The 19,991-nt window shown below is 38.7% G+C and overlaps 1 protein-coding gene across 21 annotated transcripts in view; it reads right to left on the reverse strand.

The window, feature by feature from the left end:
- The window catches only part of CAMK2D (calcium/calmodulin dependent protein kinase II delta), a 1,797,486-nt gene that overhangs the window by 54,040 nt on the left and 1,723,455 nt on the right, over positions 1-19,991 (reverse strand). For all 21 annotated transcript variants that reach the window (XM_044061588.1, XM_044061589.1, XM_044061587.1 and 18 more), the window contains one exon: positions 9,396-9,490. In XM_044061588.1, the coding sequence (XP_043917523.1) occupies positions 9,396-9,490 (95 nt within the window). The remainder of the gene's footprint in view (positions 1-9,395; positions 9,491-19,991) is intronic.

Here is a 19,991-nt window from a genome sequence, read left to right on the forward strand (position 1 = left end):
ATTTTTTTTGTACCCTTCTCCTGACTGATACCTTTCAACAATGAGATCCCTTTGATGCTTTGTAAGCTCTCTGCGAACCATGGCTTTTGGTGTACTTGGACAGCTGAACTTTAACTGGGGTTAATCAGAGTCTCTAATTGATGTCAGGTGTGTACCCAAGAAGACTGAAAGCTGTAATGAAATCAAAAGGTGCTTCATCACAGTATTAGTTTAAGGGTGTGCACACACAACAAAGTATTAGCTTAAGGGTATGCACACATGCAACCTGTTAGCTTCTGTTGCATGCATCATAGACTACATCAAATGACTGAAAACAAGGGATTTCTGTATAAATCTTTATCAAGACTTCTCAGTTTCATTTTAACATGTTCTGCCTTGTGTAAGAATATCATTTGTCTTTTTCACTTGGGTAGCCCACTTTGTCTTGACAGTCCCATATAAAAATTTGTTTTAATGTCACATAGCTTTGTAGTTCTCATTTACTTGCAAGCCTCTTCTGCTGTTTATTCACTTTTCTGCAACAAGAAAAACATACCTGTGGCCAGCTAAAATAATTTTACCCACCGTAGAATGCTTCTTTCTAATGAACATGAATTTCCTCTTCACTGATTTTCATACTCTCGTGTACTCGGACTATGAAAACAACAAACTAATGTATTTCACTATAGTCACAGTGGCTCAGCAAATTCCTGTATACTGACAAGATTTACAAGAGGAGTATGTGGGTGCATGCACTGAGCCATCCCACAGACTGTCTTGTCTTTCTAAAGACATATAACAAATTAATATTTAGACTAGAGCACTTTAAGATGAAGACTGTCTACTTTCCAGAAGAAACAACTCAAGAGGATTCAACAGAGTACCTCCAGAAAAAGTCAACACCCACTAAATATGGGTTACAATCCTCTGAATCAAAACCAGCTTAAGACTCGTAAACATAACAAAGAACATCTAACTGGTCACTGGGTATGATCCACACAATTCCATTTAGACATAATTTATGAACTTCACTTTGTGCATCTTGTTTCCTGAGTTGTAGCTAGTCAACAACTGTCACATGTTTATGCTCATCCAATCGTGACAGTTTAATGAGTACCTATGGAGAAATAGCTCCAAAAACTGCAGCACTTCTCCCCACCAAAATCAACTACAGCTGACAACTCTTGAGTAAAGAAAGTCTCAATCACATGTTAAAGCCTTTAGAAGAAGACATTTCCATGTATTTTAAAATATTTAAAATCATCAAAAGTAACTTCTCACAATAAACTACAATCAACAAGTGTTAGTATACAACACATTCAATAACAAAACATATATATTCTGAAATGGGGAATCAACCCTTCCCCTTTTCATTACTCTGGTAAGACCATGTTTAAATTACTGGCATTCTTCTGGCATCAGTAAAAGCAAACAAGAAATAAACTAAATCAACAGCATGGGTACAGTAAAACTGGCCATATCAAAACTCCAATGTCTTGCTTCATTTTAGTTACTATGTTAAACAATCAAGGCACTACCTCTTTTCAGGAGCCAAGACAGTGTAGCATGTAAACAGTCACAAAGCATGGAAGCAGAGAATGGATAAATTACTCTCAAGATTACAGGATAAAACACAGAACTGTGTGATCAAATTCAGGTACTAGAATAATTAACAAAATCAATAGTCCCCCAGGGGGAATTCACACATCAGTACCACATCAGAAAAAATGCTTTTCAGGAGTACGTAAAGCTCCCTCAAACCCTCTCCCCGTACAGTGCACAGGGCTGTGGCCCCAACTCCATCACTACTTTTATAATTAACAAGTTCATCAAATCATGAAGAAATCAACCAAACTCCACTTGCAGCTGTTCATCACGAAAAGGCCATTTCCCACAGGATAAAAAATGTTTCATTAGAAAACTTTTCTCAAAGTAGAATTAGCAGAACTCAGTTAGTGTTGCTTCAGTGAAGCATGTCAGTACTTGAAAGAATACAACAGAAAATTATTGTACTGGATTTATTAGTATTAGTAGGGAAAAATTACTATAAACATTATTATGGAATTAAGGTTGCAGTTTCTGCTATATAGGTATTTTATGTGACACCTTTATATTTAATAAGGAGGAAATAATTCCATTAATGTAGGACATCTGTGCCAGGAGCAAAGACCCAAGACTAAAAATGCTAACACTCACAGGTTTCTTCTAAAATTTCCAAAACGTAACAACAAGGAAAGTTTTTAAAAGAAAAGGAGAAAACTTTAATTAAATGTTGAAAATAAGAGTATGACAGAATTTACAGCCACATTAATTTCTATCCAATTTTACCATCACCGTAACTGCTGATCTCTGTCATCTCCCAAAACTAAACCCATTTTCTATGTTTGCCTACATCTCATAAGTAGGGAGGCCACTCTGGGTGCTACTGTCAGTATCAGACAGTAGTTCATAAATGCCCTAGCTTACCCTGCATTCAAAATGTAGTGAGAAAAATGTCACTGTGCACACATCCCTCTCTACATGCCTGCACCCAGCTTAGAACATCTGCCAAATTGCTGGATTATACTGCACCCGCTTTGCTTGCTGGTTCTCAGAATCCACCAGGAAGTGAGTTTGTACCAAGCAGACCAGCCTAGTTCTACCCAGCCAGCCCTGCCAGAACCTACAGCCTTATTTAAAACCAGGACTCTAATGATGTCAAAATGGATTTGAACTTAAAACAATATATTGTATTTTTACAGGCAATAAAAATGTTTTGCATGCCTTTTGTCCCTGTTCAGATTACATTGTTTAAACAGCTACCATACAGTAACTACTGGAGTGAAGGTAGCAGAATGAACATACGAAAAGTGGAAACAGTTTCTAATAAATGTGGCAGAATTCTTGAGTACTGTTCAGACACATCTTCAAAGATGGTCAGAGAACTGTAACCATAAGACAAAGTACAGTAGAGACCTTGTAGTACTAAACAATCACAGACAGCACAGAAGTCTATAAGTGCTAAATGCAGCTAATAAGGCCCCACACTCTCTGGCCACTTGCACAAAAGCATTTTTTAAAACTGTCGCATTGATTTGGAATTTTATTTCAAAAACTTGTAAACGTGTAATCTATAGCAATTTAGGAAACAACTTAATGAAAAACAAAACAATGTTCTGTGCCTCACCAAAGTCCAGTCAAATAAACCAAAGTAAATATCCAAAAACCAATAAGACTGGACACTGCTCGAATACCAACTCCTTCTGTTTATTAAAAATAGACATACAAGTGATGAGCGCTTACGGGCCTCTGCCCTTCATCAGATAAAGCATCTCCCAAAACCAAACATTTTAAAACAAGTGATATTTAAGCATATGAAACTGAAAATTTAAAGCTCTTACAGCCAAGGTAGCAGAAGTATATACTTTTTTCCCCCATCTGTCTAGAGCCCTAGAATCCCTATCAGAGGGGACAGGGTTTTTTGCAGTGGAAGCTTTAACCTCTTTGGGACCCTGAGATATAGTTTCTGGGTCAGCAGCGGGGTTTTTATATAGGAATTTATGAGAATCTGGAACCCTGTAGTATCTGTCTAGCTTAGCAGGTGCAGGGGGTAAAGAGTCAGGGAACAGGCCGGACTCTGAAAATACATCATCTACAATGTCTAGAACAGGTGGAATAGCAAGGTGTCTGTGCTGAGGAAGTAGCATAAAATCTCTGAGCCTTTTCTTAGATTCAGAATAATCTTGGCTCTCCCAGTGGAAATGCTCCCTCATTGTGTGCAGGGTTTCCCCAAAAGAATAATCCTCAGGAGGAGAGGCTGAAGGAATGGATTCTTCAGCATCAGAATCCTCATAGGGAAGCATGGAGTAATCCTGTTCAGAAGAGGAATCAGAGGAAATAGAAACCTGATCAGAAGAATCATACTCTGTCTCTTGCCTAGGCCTCTTATCAGGAGGGGGATGGGAGCCCCTGATCAAAGTAATTAGGTCTTCGGCCATTTTGCATCTGCTTTTTAGGCATGGTAGTCTGAGTAGGAGAATGCTGTACCTGTTTTGTTTCTTTGTCTTTAGAGCTGCTTTAGTCTTTGTCTTTGAAGTTGAAGATGACTTAATATATAGTTGTGTAGGTCTGAAGACACCCTCAGAAGCCGATGCCTGCTCAGCGGCTCCGGACTCATCAGAGGGAATGATTTCCGAGTGTCCAATACCATGAGTATCCAGAGGCCCAGTCGGCTCCACGTGGGAGTCAGAAGCGGCCTGTGGCTCTGAGGTAGCGGGCGCCAGGGGCTGCGAAAGCACCTCACTGAGAACCAGCGACTGGCCAAGCAGAGGCCTCGTTGTCAATTTTGGACCTCGAATGCCTATCCTTTTCCTTGCGTTTTTTGTAAACTCCGGTTGTCGGCTGGTCTGACGGCATTATATAATTGAATCTTCGGCCAAAGTAATGAAATGCAAAATCAAACCAACGCTTAATAGTGTGTTGGTTAAATCTAGCACAAAACCGACAGCTAGCAACATTGTGATCAGGGCCTAGGCAAGGAATAGAGTAAGAGTGAAAATCCTTATGAGGTATTTGCTTCCCACAAGAAATACAATAGTTTACTTTTTCTGACATCGGTCTGGAGCAAGAAAAAAGTTTCCCCAATGGGGTACTTAGTTTTAAGGAAGACTTCGGTTTTGAAATTCGGATTTGAAAATCTCAGGAGTCGACTGACCGGCACTTGCGAACTGCTTTTGCTTCGGGCACCACGCGACAAGAAAGACAGAAGAAAATGTCATCGGCTGCATCTTTTATACCCCTGGTGCATTGACGTCAGGGAAGAGGCGACAGCAACTGATGCCAGACCTAGACTTTGGAATTCTGGCCGACTGAGGGTAGCCTGCCGGCAGGATAACCCAAGAGTAATGACTGCAACAGTGAAACACGATGAATGTCCTACTGTTATGGTAAGAGCAACTTACACAACTTTATTATGTTCATCATTCTCATTGCTGGAGTACCCTTTAGCTACATGGCTTTATTAGCAAAGTCTAGCCAGCCTGGGAGGAGGATAAGGGTCCAGGAGCCCCTGCAGAATGGTCCTAGTAAAGTCAGTCCTGGACCTGGAAAAGGAATCTAGTTTGTAATGACTTGTAAAAGTATGTACAAAGGAACATGCAGCTGCCTCTAGAATGCTTCTAAAGTCTACCCCTTTCCAGTATGCAATTGTAAAAACCATGGCTCTAGAAGAATGTGCCTTGATACAGCCTGGAATAGATTTGCCACAGTGGGAATAAACATTAGCAGAAGAGGTCAACCATCTTGAAATAGTCTGTTTTGATACAGCTTGTCCTTTCTTTGTCCTATCATGAGAAGTAAACAGCTGATCTGCTTTTCTAAAGGAGTTAGTTCTGTCAGGATAGTACTTGAGCTGCCTGTGCACATCTGGAATATGTAGAATCCTTTCTCCCTGGATCTGAAGATCTGGATAGAACACTGGGAGATTGATGGCTTAATTCAAAGTAAACTGAAACAACTTTTGGCATAAATGAAGGATTTATTCTTAATACGACCCTATTGCTACTGAAGATGGGATAGGTTAACCCAACATTAGAGCTTGCAAAGAGAACTCTTCTTACAGATATCAGAGCAATGAGTAGAGTCTTCCAAGTGATGAATCTGAAATCACCCTGATGACACTGGTTCAAATGAAAACATAGTTATCTTTTCCACCACAAAATTAAGAGCCCAAAATGCAGCCACCTGCTTTCTAGGTGGCCCAAAATACAAAACATTGTTCAGAAACTGTTTTACCAAAAATCAGAGAAGAAAAGGGATGGTTAGACATACTTAAATGTTCAGTACAGGAAAAGGCTAGAAGAAAGTAACTTTAAGACCCAGTGCTGCATAATCTCTGACAGGGCCATGATTACTGGCTGGGTATAAACTAGAAAAAATATTTTTAACTTGCCCATATAAGATTTCCTAGTAGCAGGCTTTCTTGCTTCCTTTAGTAACTGCTGCATGTCCTCATGAAAGAGATGCCTAACAGGCATCAAAACTTAATCATCCAGGTAGTTAGCTGAAATTGTTTCAGGTTAGAGTGTATTAAACCTCCCCTTGTCTTATGCGAGTAGATCTAATCTGTAAAAATGCTTTTGAGAAATGCCCTATGCCTGTTCCATAAGAAGGAAGAACCAATGTTGTCTGGGACAAAAGAGAGTCACCACAATAATTCTTGGAGAGTCTTCCTGAATCTTCAGAATTAACCTGGATATCAGTGGGAAGGTAGAAATGAGGAAAAGAACATTCCCAACCACTAGAATGAGAACGCATCTGTCTTCCACGCCTGCATGTAAGTCGTCCTGGTGTAGAACCTGTGTAGTTATTTGAAGTCAGAATTTGTTTATGTTTTGAAATCAGGCAAACAAACTTATGGTGTTTCCCAACAACTTTATCAAATCCTGGAAAACCCCTTTGCTCTATTTCGATTCATGAGGGTCTCTCTTGGTCCTAATCAGCCTGTCTGCCACTACATTATGTTCTGATGGAATGTAAGATTTTTGAAGGGTTCAACAATGCTAAATAGCTGCCTTCTAAGCCATTATGGCCATCCTCCACAGAGGTTATGACCTGGTAATCCTCTGTTTTTTTTGTTTTTTAAGGTAACACATCAATGTGGTGTTCTCTGTAATCACCTGTAGACGTCCTGGGAAACCACAGATGATGGACATTTTTATGGCATGAATCACACCTAACAACTGTTTGACATTTATGTGCTTCGGTATGTATGAAGAGTTTCACAGGTCTAGCAACTTTACCCCTATAGAAACTGCTCCCCAAGCAAAATCTGAGGCATCTGTTGTTATAAACTGACTTGATTTGACCTGGATTTTGAACCATATGCCATCTCCACCACTTCCTTTTTTGTTAAAGGTCAAAATTGAAATCTGAAATTCCAAAGAAAAGAATATTGGGTCTATATGTTTTTTTTTTAAAGGAAATGGATTTTCCTTGTGAGAGGAATCATGAGAATCATTGAAACCATGAACCCTAAGATCCTGAGATATTTGTTTTCAGATGGGGAAGAGGATGAAATGGCAGCTGGGTCAGATCTAAAATGAGAAAACAGGAATGTGTTAACTTTATATAGTTGTCTGCCTTTTTGAGGACTGGAGGTTGAGACTTGGGGTTATTAAAGGCAGTATTAAACACGTCCTCCAAGTATGGCAAATAGGAGGGATGGGTGTAGTATGTGGCACATACACTTGCAATATACAATATATCCTCAGTTCAGGGGGAACACCCCCCCCCCCAAAAAAATATGTAATTTATCCTGGAAATAGTTTCTGAAAAGGAAAAACTCTCCAAGAGAATTCTCGCTGACAGGACCAACTTTCCTCAGAATCACAGTTCTGGGCTTGGTAATCTCCAAGAGAAGAAGCCCTGTCTCTGTTAATGTCAAAATCATCTCACAACCTTCCTCAGGGATTTCTTTATTGAGATTGTACTCTGGTAAGGATTTCTGAGTTCCAGGATTAACAGCCTGCAATAACCTCCTGGCTAAGGTAAGGAAATCACCTTTATGAACAGATTCTATGTCCCGATATGAGTAATGTTTAAACCTTTATTTATTTTTTTTAAATAGGGACCTTCCTGGAAGAAGACTGATTAGGGGATGGCACTTCACCCCTAACAAAAGCTCTGTTCTGCCAGCCACCCTAAGAAGAGCCGCCCAAGTATCTCCCACATCCAAAGAAAATGGTTCTCCCATGCCCAGGTCAAATATTAGAACAGCTGCACAGGATGTGGCAGATCCCCAGTCTAAGGGGGCTGAAGGGGCTGCACCAGAGGAACCTAGTATAATAAATGAGTGGTCTGAGGAATAAGAGTTGGCCACTACATAGTCACCCACCCATAGCTTAGGCATTGTCTGAGCTTTTTAGTTTTAGGTACAGCAAGAGAAGAACAAACAGAATTGGCATAAGTATCCACTCTGTAGCCAAGAAAGAAGCCTGATTGCTGGTAAGTACAGCTGGAAAATATTTACAAGCAGCACCCATCCTTAAACTTCCTCACATAGTCACTGTAAAAGTAAATGCACAAGCAGAAATCCCTGTAAAATTCCACGTCCCTTTTCTGAACTGCACTGACAGAAAGAACAGAAGGCAAGTTATCACAAAGTGAACATATACATTCAACATAAGAACATTTCCTGCCCTGTAAAACATTTCACACTCCTTATAACATACACATATAAATACAAATTCTCAAAAGCAGTACACCATTACCACAAAATTAGACACCAATACTCAAAAAATAAGCCCTGTTCTAAAAACAGTGGGCACTGACAGGAACTTCCAATATTGTAAAAAATACTGGATCTCTTAAAGGGGAAATACTGCTTTTATTCAGCAAATGCAATATATTAATATCTTCTTAAAAGGGCAATAATTTATGTGTGGAAGGGTGCCCCTATGGAGACATACCTGCCAGAAAAGAAGCCTGAAGCTGATTGCTGCTCCTGCGAAGCCTCAAAGCTGCTTCCTCTTGAGCAAGACAGAATTGAAAGTGTGTAGACTCTGACTGATGTCTTCCCTCCAAAGGGCTACCCAATTAGTAGTCAGACTGTAGGTGTGGGTGGAAGCTAGAGCTTTGTGAAGCTAACTAGTTGTATCCTAGGCAGGATACAACTCATACAGCCAAAGGCAACTACAGCAGTGAGAACGATGAATATCAGCCATTCTTCCAAAATATATCACAAATAATAACAGATGTTTTTTTTCAAATCTGTGTCAAACATGATTAGACACAAACATTTGATTGCTAAATGGGGATGCAAAATATGTTCATCTCACACTACAGTGTGTGTTACTGTTTACACAGAAATATACACAATATAAAGTGAAAATAATTACCTGCATTGCATAAAAATGTCTTTCTGTGCAAATAGTGATAATGTGAATTACTTTTTGATTTCATTAGGTAAGGTCAGAAAATGTATGTTGAAGTTTTGTGGCAAAAAAGGTGAAACACCAGCAAAGGTAGATATGTGCACTATATGCAGTGAACATTTATGTCACATTTCAAAGACTTTATTTAAATATTTTTATAACCTGACAAGTAACACACCCCACACATGACAATGCAAAACAAAACAGGTTTGCACTGTACAATCAGGCACAGAAACATGTTGTCTTCTTTTACTTGGTAAAGAAAGACGAGTACTTAAGGTTCAACATCGCAGGAAATAGTCTGTTAAACCACAGATCTCATCTCAGTGAAGGGCATTACTCAAACACATATACACATGACCTTGACAATTTGCAGAATCCACGGCAGGTCCTTGCTGATATTACTTACATATACTCTTGTTATGACTGCTGGATTTGTTTGCATAACTCCACATCTATGTGCAATAAACTTTAAGTCTGGCAGAAAAATCAAGTAAAACTTACCATTTTCAAAATAGAATCGATGAAAGTCCATTCCTTCTACTAAATTGCCCAGTGCTTCGGGTTCAAATGAAGTAAGACCTGGATCACAAATCTTCCTACAAAAGAAAGAATGGAAAAAAATCAAAGTTATCTTATTTCAAATTTGAATACTTTAAACTAAAAATAATTTTTCAAATTTTTAGACCTGTAAAACATGCAGTACTTTCAGATAGAGATAGAGATACAGATGAGTACTTCAGTGTCAATGTTTCTGAAGTGGTCCTTTCTATAATTAATCATTTCTCCATAGTCAATGTAAATAAATTAAAAGGACAGAACACTGCAGCTTTTTAAAGGATAAATAATCAGATATGTTATTAAAAGTATGTGGAGTATGTCAAGAAATGAATCTTGTTGGCACAATTAAAAAGTTAATAATAAAAACACCTGAACACCTTCTATTACTTGAGTCTATCTTTCACCTGTCAGTTTTACTCATTTGAAGTTTGGTGTTAGTCTAACAGAAAGTAAAACAGATGTTGGCCACATAGTTACTGGCTGAAATTTCAGTGTCTGATTCAAGCACGTCACAATCAGGCTAAATGGACAGAAACATTTCAATATCTTCTCAACTACAGAAAAGGACGAGCATAGAATAACTACCTATCCAGAACACAGATTTCAGTTTGACCCTTAAACAAGCAGCAAGTATTCAGTCAGATAAACTGGCACATGCTGTAGGTTATTAGCATTTTTTGAAGAAGCTTCCAATGCAGCACAGAAAAGGTGCAGAACTACCACAGGTGAAGTAAGAATTGTCTCAGACTGGTGCTCTTTGTCAAAGTGCAGGAAGTACACTAGCAGACATCACAGTATAAAATACAAGCACACATCAAAAGACTACATGAGGTCTGTCTAATAACTCCATCAATGAATAAAGTGGTAGGAAATTATGCTTTGTATGGGGTAAAACAAACCCTTGTTACAGAATGCATAATAAGTCTTTCCAATTTAAAAAGAAATGCTAAAACAATATTAAGCAAGGTGGAAAGCCATTGCACATGCAAAATAGCAGTACAAGTTTATCTTGCTCAGCACTGGCAGGTACATGGATGTGAATGTACTGACATTTTCTAGGGTCTGCTGCAGGAGCATAACCACTTCACTGAATAAACAAGGAATTATCAGGTATGGTTTTTGGAACTTGATATCTGACACTGGTAGGTTCCTGAGAAGCATTTGCAGAAGAAGTACAGTAACAGTCTCCAGAGACCCCCAAAGGTCATCACAGTGGAGAAAATGTAAGAGTTTGTGACCTAAGGGATTCTATACTGGTTCTCTGGTGAGATATAGAACACAGACCAAGAACAGATCTGCATGATGATGATAGAAAAGTGCTGACCCAAAAATGGAAAGAAACACTGGCTGATCACTGGACATGGGTACATCAGAATTTTAAATCAGAGATCAGAAGGTAAAAGGAAACAGCTCAGCTCTATTGTCAGGTAGAACACTAAGCCTAGCCTCAGAGGTACCAACACACCTCTCACCCACTAGCCATTTCTAAGTGTGACCTCTCTTCCTGACCATATAATTTTACCTAACACTATGTATGTACAACTTCCCACAGTTTCTCCAGCCAGCTTGGTTGACATGGGCATCCTGACATAGTGTAGTAATTGTCTCATGTTCACTGACAACCCTCTGCTCCTAGACCATACAAACTCAACATGTGAGAGATGCAGCTATATTAAGAACCTTGAATCCTTGCTCTCTCACACACCAGTCAGTACATATGACAATGTGCGTGTTGTCAGCATGCACAACTCACCTCCTACTCCACTGAAACCCACATCACACATACCTACATATGCGGAGGTCCTCACCAGAAACATACCTAAACACTGGAGACCTCCAAAACCCAAACACAAGCATGCTACACATAATACTTCCTCTACAGAACACAATACACAACAGTTCATGTACCAGTCTCTCTCTCTTGGCAAGCCCTTAAGGCAAAACACAAAACCAAACATATTAGTCATAGGCAATTCCATCGTGAGACACACAGATCTCCATCTCACCAGGCTGGATAAGGAGAAGGTCACGGTCAGCTGTCTGCCAGGTGCCAGGATCCACCATATCACACATGCACTCAGGTCTCTCAACAACAGGTTCTGTTACGACTTTGTCATAGTCAATGTTGATGTGAACGACTTGAGACATACCTCGCTGGACTATATGAAGAGAGACATGATTGAGCTTTTGGACTATGTGTCTCAGGCTGGTATCTCCCTAGTCTTAAGCAGCACTTTACCTTCACCTAGGATGATGCCTCAATACAAACAGAATATGATTGACTTCAATAATTGGCTTAGTTTCTGGTGTCATTCAAAGGGAATACACAATCTGTCTGCCTGGGATGACATGATCGACAGTCCTTGATGCTTTGCCAGAGATGGTCTTCATCTGTCACCCCTGGGATTTTGACTACTGGCTAAGGCTTTTGCCACCCCCATAATGCCTTTTTTAGGCAGTGTGTCAAGGACAAAATTCCAAATGTAAGAACTCCATCTAAGAACAACCTCAAGGCTTTGCTGCTAAATGCTGGGAGTCTTAACATGAAACTGCATTGACTGGAAGCAGTCCTCACCTTGGAAGACACAGTCATCAGTGCAGTCACAGAAACCTAGTTCAAGGCTGTGGAGAGCACCACAGACATATTGGGCTATACAATGACACAAAAAAATCCATATTACTAGACAAGGAAAAACTATGTCTGCTACCTTCAGCAGAAACACTCTAATAAACCACAGAAGTTCTGGGCAGGTAACTACTACACCCAGGTAAAACCTCTACTCCAACCCCCTCAGCTTCAACCCAAAACACCTCTGAGTACATTGCCAATGCCTTTAATTGCTTCTTCACTGAAACCATCCAGGCTCTTGCTACCACATGCCCTATAGCAGTAACCCCTACAGCCAGTGATACACTATTCTTTGCCTTCCAAAAAGTTCCCACCTCTCTCATTAGAACCTTACTTAAAAAACTCAAACCTACCACTCTCTCAGCTGACCTTCTCCCCTCAGAATAGCTACAAAAATCAGCTGATATCATAGCATACCAAGTCTCAATTCTGATAAATCGAACCATAACTGAAGCCTCTATCCCCAGTTTCTGGAAAATATCACATGTGATCCCACTCTACAAAGGTGGTAGCTCAACAGAACTCTCTAACTACAGGCCGATAGCCATCCTTTCCCCTTAGCAAAAATAATGGAAAAGTGTATCCACAAACAACTCTTTCATTTCCTCTTACAACATAAACTACTAGCCAACTCCCAACATGGATTTAGACCACACCACAGTACCACTTCAGCCCTCCTTTCCTTCACCAACACTATCTATTCTAACTGTAACAGCAACAGTCTAACCTGAGCCTTGTTTCTAGACCTTTCCAAGGCCTTTGACATGGTTAATCACCAAATACTCTTACAAACTCTTAACAAATTGTCCTTAAATAATCATGCCACACAAATTCTTATCTAAGTGGAAGGCAACAGGTGGTCATATGGCAAAACAAACTCTCTACCTTCTTCCTGTCACTCTAGGAGTCTCTCAAAGCTGCATATTAGGGCCCCTTCTTTTCACACTGTTTATCAATGACCTACAGACTGCTATCACAGACGCTACCTGTATACAATATGCTGATGACTCCACTCTGATTTGCGCAGCCTCTACCCCTACAGATCTGCTATCTTTAACCCAGAAAACCTTTAACATAGTGGAAAATTGGCTCTGAAATCGTCAGCTGTTACTAAACCCAAATAAAACAAAGCTATTGCTATTCTCCCCTACTCACAAATCCCTCCCCCAACTCTCATTTTCTATAACATCCAACAATGGGACCATAATCTCAATGGATAAATATATTAAACTCCTGGGTGTCATAATTGACAACAACCTTAAGTTTGACATGCACATCAACCAAACCATCAAAACCATTAATAAAAAGCTAGGCTCCCTATATAGGAATAAAGCTTTCTTTACCCCTCTAGCAAAGTCTTCAACTGCCCATACGCATCTCCTTTCCACTTTATTATATGCCTCAAAAATATTCACAAACCTGAACAAAACGGAACTCAACAAACTCTCTAGCTGCTGCAACCAAATTGCCAAGTTTGCCACAGATAACCCTTACAGGACACACCACTGTCACAACCTTAACCTCTTAAGGTTGGCAGGAACTTCCTAGCTTAATAAAATACAATCAACTTATTGTAGCTTTCAAAGTCATTAACCACCCAGACAAAACACCCTCCCTCAGTAACATTATCTATCCCTGCAAAAATGCCAGGCTACTTATATCCTCTACTAAACTCCTGATTCAGGCAACCAAAGCCAACAACCAATCCGGAGAATCCTTGTTTGCTAATTCAGTAGGCAGAACCTGGAACATGCTTCCATCTGCCCTTACCCTGAACCCGTCAATTCAAACAAATATAGCCAATTATTTTAAATCTTACTAGCTATGTCCCTGCACCAAACCTGACTAATGTCTACCCACATTCTGCCTTCTCTAACTCCTATTTACAGGTCACATCCTGCTACAAGTAATAAGATTGAAAATAATATCTGAGAGAGATGAACTTATGTCCTGACTGTCAGTTGTATATATTGTGTGTTATGCAAAACTGTACAAATGTATGTACTGATCTCTGAATTGTGTAACTGCTTTTTGTTTGCTAACTTTTTATACTTCACTTGCTTGTATATAACTTTTTATACTTTACTTGCTTGTATATAACTATTTTATAATTTTTGGAGCTTTTCTCCCCAGGCCTCCACTGAAAATGGACAGTAATCCAGTTGGACTATCTCGGTCAACAAATGTAAAATAAATAAATACACCTCCTTCCACACATTCAGACTACAAACTGATGGCGTGAAAATTAAAAGAGGCGGCGTCTCAATATTCATTAAAGATAAATACACCTCTAGATTGGTTAGACAGCGTGGTTCCCTGGAGATACTTCAGGTGCAATTAACTGTTGGTAGGACACCTATTCAAGTTATTGCCAGCTAAAGGATCCCATCCATGAATCACGACACCCACTCTGCCTATTTGGATCTACTTGAATCTATCAAGATACATCTGAACATCATGGTTTTGGGTGACTTTAACTACCCATCCATTGATTGGGGAAATTACTTGTGGGGAAACTCTCTTGCCCAAAGGTTCCTCAACTTCATTAACTCCAATGTCCTGGACCAGCTAGATGGCACCCCCACAACAGGTGCCAACATCTTGGATCTGGTGCTTACCAATATGGGGGACCACTGTAGCATCTCCATTGTGAGGTCTTCCCTGGTGAGATATGACTATAAATCAGTCTCATTCAAAGTTAATATCACACCTGACCCACCACTAGCACCATCTAAACTAAAAAATTTTCCAAAGCAGATTATAACCTCTTACAGGATGGTATAAATAGCTTCACTGTACCCCCCCCCCCTCGATGGAACTGGCAACTACGCCAAGTTCTACACAAATACTTTATACAGACACCTGAACAACTGCATTGACTTGGCCATATCTGATAAGAGCAAAACAAGCTCCTCAAGGAAGAGCAAACCTGTCTGGTGGGCAACTGCTATTAACAGATTTTACAATAAGAGGAAGAAATTCCTGTCTAGGAGTAAGAGGGAGAGAACGCTAAACCTCAGCTTAAACAAGCAAATAAGACTTCTTGTGAAGTCCTCCAAAGCTAACTATGAATCCAAATTAGCTTCCTCCAACTAAGGGCAACCATAAGGTGTTCTTTAGTTACATCTGTATCATAAAAGGAAAGGCCCAGATTAGTGCTGAACTGATAGTTAATGATACCACTTATACCAAGCCTATGGACATTGCTAACCTGTTAGCCAATAAGTTCTGTGAAAACTTCACTTGCATGTCGCTGCCACACTTACCCAAGACATCTCAACCACCTGTCCTCTACCTTGTATCTCTATACAGCAGGTCATGAACGCCCTCTCTAAGGTCAAAAGCACAGCAACCATGGGACCTGATGACATCCCAGGCTGCATCCTACATGGGCTCAAACAAGAATTAGTAATGCCATTGGGTACTCTTTTCAATCATAGTCTAAGCACTGGCGTCATCCCAGCTGAATGGAAAAAAGGCCACTATTATCCTCTTGCACAAAGGTGGCACTTCTGCTGACCCCAGGAACTATAGACCTATTAGCCTGACCAGCCTTATCTGCAAGGCCATTGGAGAGAATCATCATGGAACGCATCATCAACAAAGATATTGGTAACCTCCAAACCCTTGACCCTACTCAGCTTGGATTTGTCAAAGGGAGATCATGCCTGTTAAACCTGGTGGACTTCTCCAAAGCCCTTGATGAATGGAAATCTGTGCATACACCCTACCTAGACTGGCACAGGTAAACTCACCCAACTAGGCATCAACCTATATATCATTAGATGGGTCGCTAACTGGCTCACTGACAAAACCTATATAGTGAAAAAGGGGAATCCACCTCAAACAGCAGACCTGTAACCAGTGGTGTTCCACAGGGATCAGTCCTGGGACCTCTACTGTTTGGAATCTATTTCTCAGAAGTGCAAGCTAAAACTAAAGGTCTGTGGCTGACAGAGTTTGCTGATGACTACAAACTGGGAGTGGTCATAGAATCTCCAAATGATCTCAACATCCTACAAGAGGGTCTTATACAAACAAATGACTGGCGCCAAAGTCATGGCCTTAAACTCAATGCAAAAAAAAAATGTTATCATCCCTTTCGGTAAGAATGATGTTCCTGCCAACTACCACATCAATAACAACACCCTAAAGTATATACTCAGTGGTGAAAGACCTGACCACACAGGTTGACCGCAACCTTACCTTTGATCACCATGTCTCCACAGTGGTAAAGAGGGCATTCTATATTGTTCATCTCATAAGTAAGGGCACTGCCGCCAGAAAAAAAGAAGTTAGAACCTCCCTGTACTCTTCCCTCATCAGGCCAATAGAGTACATTGCCCCTTTTGGTATGTATCTTTCCAAGCACCTGCAGCAATTGGAGAGACCACAAAGGTTCCTCACACACAAAAAAAAAAAATGCATCTGTCCTATGAGGATCATCTGAAATTACTGTCACTTTATTCTGTTTCATACAGACTACTCAGAGGCAATCTCTGCTTTGCATATAAGGCAATGTTTGACCCTGCTTTATTGGAAATGCTGCACATCCGTAAGTCAAATGGTCCATAAGTTACTCGCTCTAATGGCCTTAACTTGGTATGCGACACTAATAAATCTGCTGGAGGGACAGATTTGTCTCCCAGAGGTTACCACACCTTTGGAACAGACTCCTGCTTCATGTCAAGTAGAACATCTCATTGGCCCTATTCAAATGGAATCTGGATGATTGGATGGCTAACTGTAAATTCACCCCAGGCATTCCACCTATGTCCCTCTTGGACAGGGTTGATAGGTGTGGATCATGGAAATAAGGGTAAAACTTGATTAGGATTGTAACGGCCCTAGGGTCATTAGCCTAGTAACCTCCTATGCTCCTATGAAACACAAGAGAATATGCAAATTCATTCAGTTCAGTGAACACAACTGTACAAATGCAAGAAATGGGATATTTTAAGAAAAAAAAATCTCCTTTTACAGTCTGCTTTACAACAGCTACAATTTTCTTTTTCTATGACATGGCAACACTGTAATATATTAATACATGTAACAACCTGTAGACTGGTTAGTAGTACAGTGTATTTGGTAATTCATAGTTTTTGTTTTTTTTCCCAAAATCTCTTTATTTCAATTTTCTTTTTTCAAATAATAACAATACGGTAACTCAAAAACACAAATAAACAATACAAATACCTATCTAAAGAAAAGAGACAACAATCTCGTTCCGAGAAAATTATATATATATATATATATATATATATATATATATATATATATATATATATATATATATTTATATACACAATATATACACAAGAAGTCACTACATCGTCAAGTAAAGTATGAGAATTCTTATGTTCATTTGGTCTCATAAGGGACAGTTAAAATGGGGATAGTCTATATATAAAGTAAAAATAGAAATTTAACCATTTATTTGTATGTTTAGGGAAACTATCTAGTTACACATATACTAAGAGACAGGAGAAGATGCAAGACAGACTGGTTATACTACATTCATTTCTTATTTAAAGGTTAGCTTTTCATGACAATTTGTAGGCAAATTTTATTTGTCAAGAATTATATCTAGTATGTAACCCCAATATTTTTGGTAATAGCATTTGTTTTTTGTTTTTGAATAAATTAATTTGTGAGATGAGATATATTTGATAGCAAGATTGCTAAAATTGTCCCATGTAATTGGTGACATGACATTCCAATTCTTTGTAATAAAGAATTTAATAAGGGCACACATCGTAATAAAGACGTTTTAATATTTTTGGGAGTTGATTGATATTAATGTGCAATATAGCTGTCCCCATCTAAGGGTTGATTTTTCATATCCCATCTTCTCTAATCTTACTCTCAAGGAACACCATAAGTTGTGTATCTTAGTACAGTTCCACATGACATGTAAAATATCAGCTGTTTGATCCGGGCAATCGGGACATATAGGCAAAAAGTTAGGATTGAATTTATTTAATTTAGATAAGGTATAATATAGATTTACCATAATTTGTGTATATAACAGCTTCTTGAAAGGAATTAATTTGATTGTATTTTCAATGGCTAGTTTCTTATTTTCTTCAGTCAGTGATTGATTTTTCATTTGCCAATAGTTTGAAAATAATAAAGAATTCTGATGTTTTGCACTCATTACAATTTTATAAGTCCTAGAAATTGTTTTCCCTTTAATCGCAAGATTTTCAAGTATTAATTTAACTAACTCTATGTTCTGTAAGTCAGTGTGTATTTGTGAGAATTTAGCATTTATAAGATGATGAAGTTGGTTAAGGATAATACTATATTTCCTAGGAAGTTTGAGTTCAAGTCTCATTTGCCCAGTGTTAGAGTCTTTCCATTGGTATATATCCCATAGTGTGTAGTCTTTTATCAGGGGGTAGTTTGTTAGATTTACTGGTTTATTATTTATTAGTAGATTAGGATTTAGGTGTAACGGTTGTATAAGGGCAAAAGCGTCAGCTAATTGCAATGATTTAAATAGTTTCTGTGTTGTAAGAATCATGTTTTTAATTAGTGGGTGTAAATTCTTCGTGTATATGCTAGCCTGGTTTAAATTCAAGAATGGTAAGGATTTGATATTACAGCCAAGGGATTTCAACTGTTTATACCAGATTTTGGTCCACTGGGGTGTCCAAGTATTTATATATGAGTCATAGTTTATTATTTGTATTAGTCTGTATACAGTAATTATACTATAGTAAAGCTTAAAATCAGGTAACCCCAATCCCCCCTTATCTTTGGCGAGTACAAGTTTTGCATATTTAATTCTGGTAGATTTGGGATACCATAAGAATCTTGATATAGCTTTTTCCATGGCAAGGAAGAAGTTTTGGGGAATATTTGAAAAGGTAGCATTTAATTGAAAGCATATTCTTGGTAGAAAATTCATCTTGACAACACTAGCTTTTGACAGTAAAGACATATTAATGTTCTTCCATCTATCCATATTGTTTTGAATACTAATCCATGTAGTTAGTAGGTTATTGTTTATAATATCTTTGAAGTCTGAAGTAAATATTATTCCTAGATATTTTATCTGGTAGTTTATTTTGATCTCACTCATAGGAAAGTACAATTCTTTATGCCCTATAGGATTGAGGGGAAATATGTGTGACTTGTTTAAATTTAAATTATAATTTGAAACAACCGAGAACTCATCAATAACTTTAAGTATTTTTGGGAGGTCAGTAGTGGGGAGTTGGAAGTATATATTTAAGTCATCAGCAAAGGCCAAGTACATAAGATTTGTATTGTGGATTCTGGGAATATGATGAAAGGTTTTTTGTGAAATAAACAGAAGGAGGGGTTCTAGATAAAGATTAAATAGGTATGGCGAAAGAGGACATCCTTGTCTTGTACCATTAGATAAGAGTATAGGGTTAGTTATAAGTTTATTTACCTGTATAGTGGTAGAAGCTTTCTGATACAGAACCTGGATCATTTTAATGAATTCTTGAGGAAAACCAGGCAAGATATTAAAGAGAAAGTGTAAGTTTACTCTATCAAAATCTTTAGTTGCATCTACTATAAGGGCATATCTGGGGCATTTATCCCTATTAAGTAGTCTTACAATGGTATCTAAGAGGAGGGTGTTGTCACTTGTTTGCCTGTTTGTCATAAAGCCCATTTGTTGTTGGGAAATAATAGAGGGGAGTATATTCTTAAGTCTATTTGCTATAACATGGGCTAATATCTTAAGATCAGTGTTTATGAGGGCTATTGGTCTATAATTTGCTGGATTGGTTGGGTCAGAATGCGGTTTAGGAATCAACACTGTCTTGGAGTTATTTAAGTATTTGTCTGTTATACCATATTGTATTATATAGTTGAAAACTTTTAATAATGCTTTGGAGATAGGTTCCATGAATAGCTTATAAAAATCAGAT

Source organism: Protopterus annectens, chromosome 2.part0 (assembly GCF_019279795.1).
Source record: "Protopterus annectens isolate FY-2018-M chromosome 2.part0, PAN1.0, whole genome shotgun sequence".
NCBI lineage: Eukaryota > Metazoa > Chordata > Ceratodontiformes > Protopteridae > Protopterus > Protopterus annectens.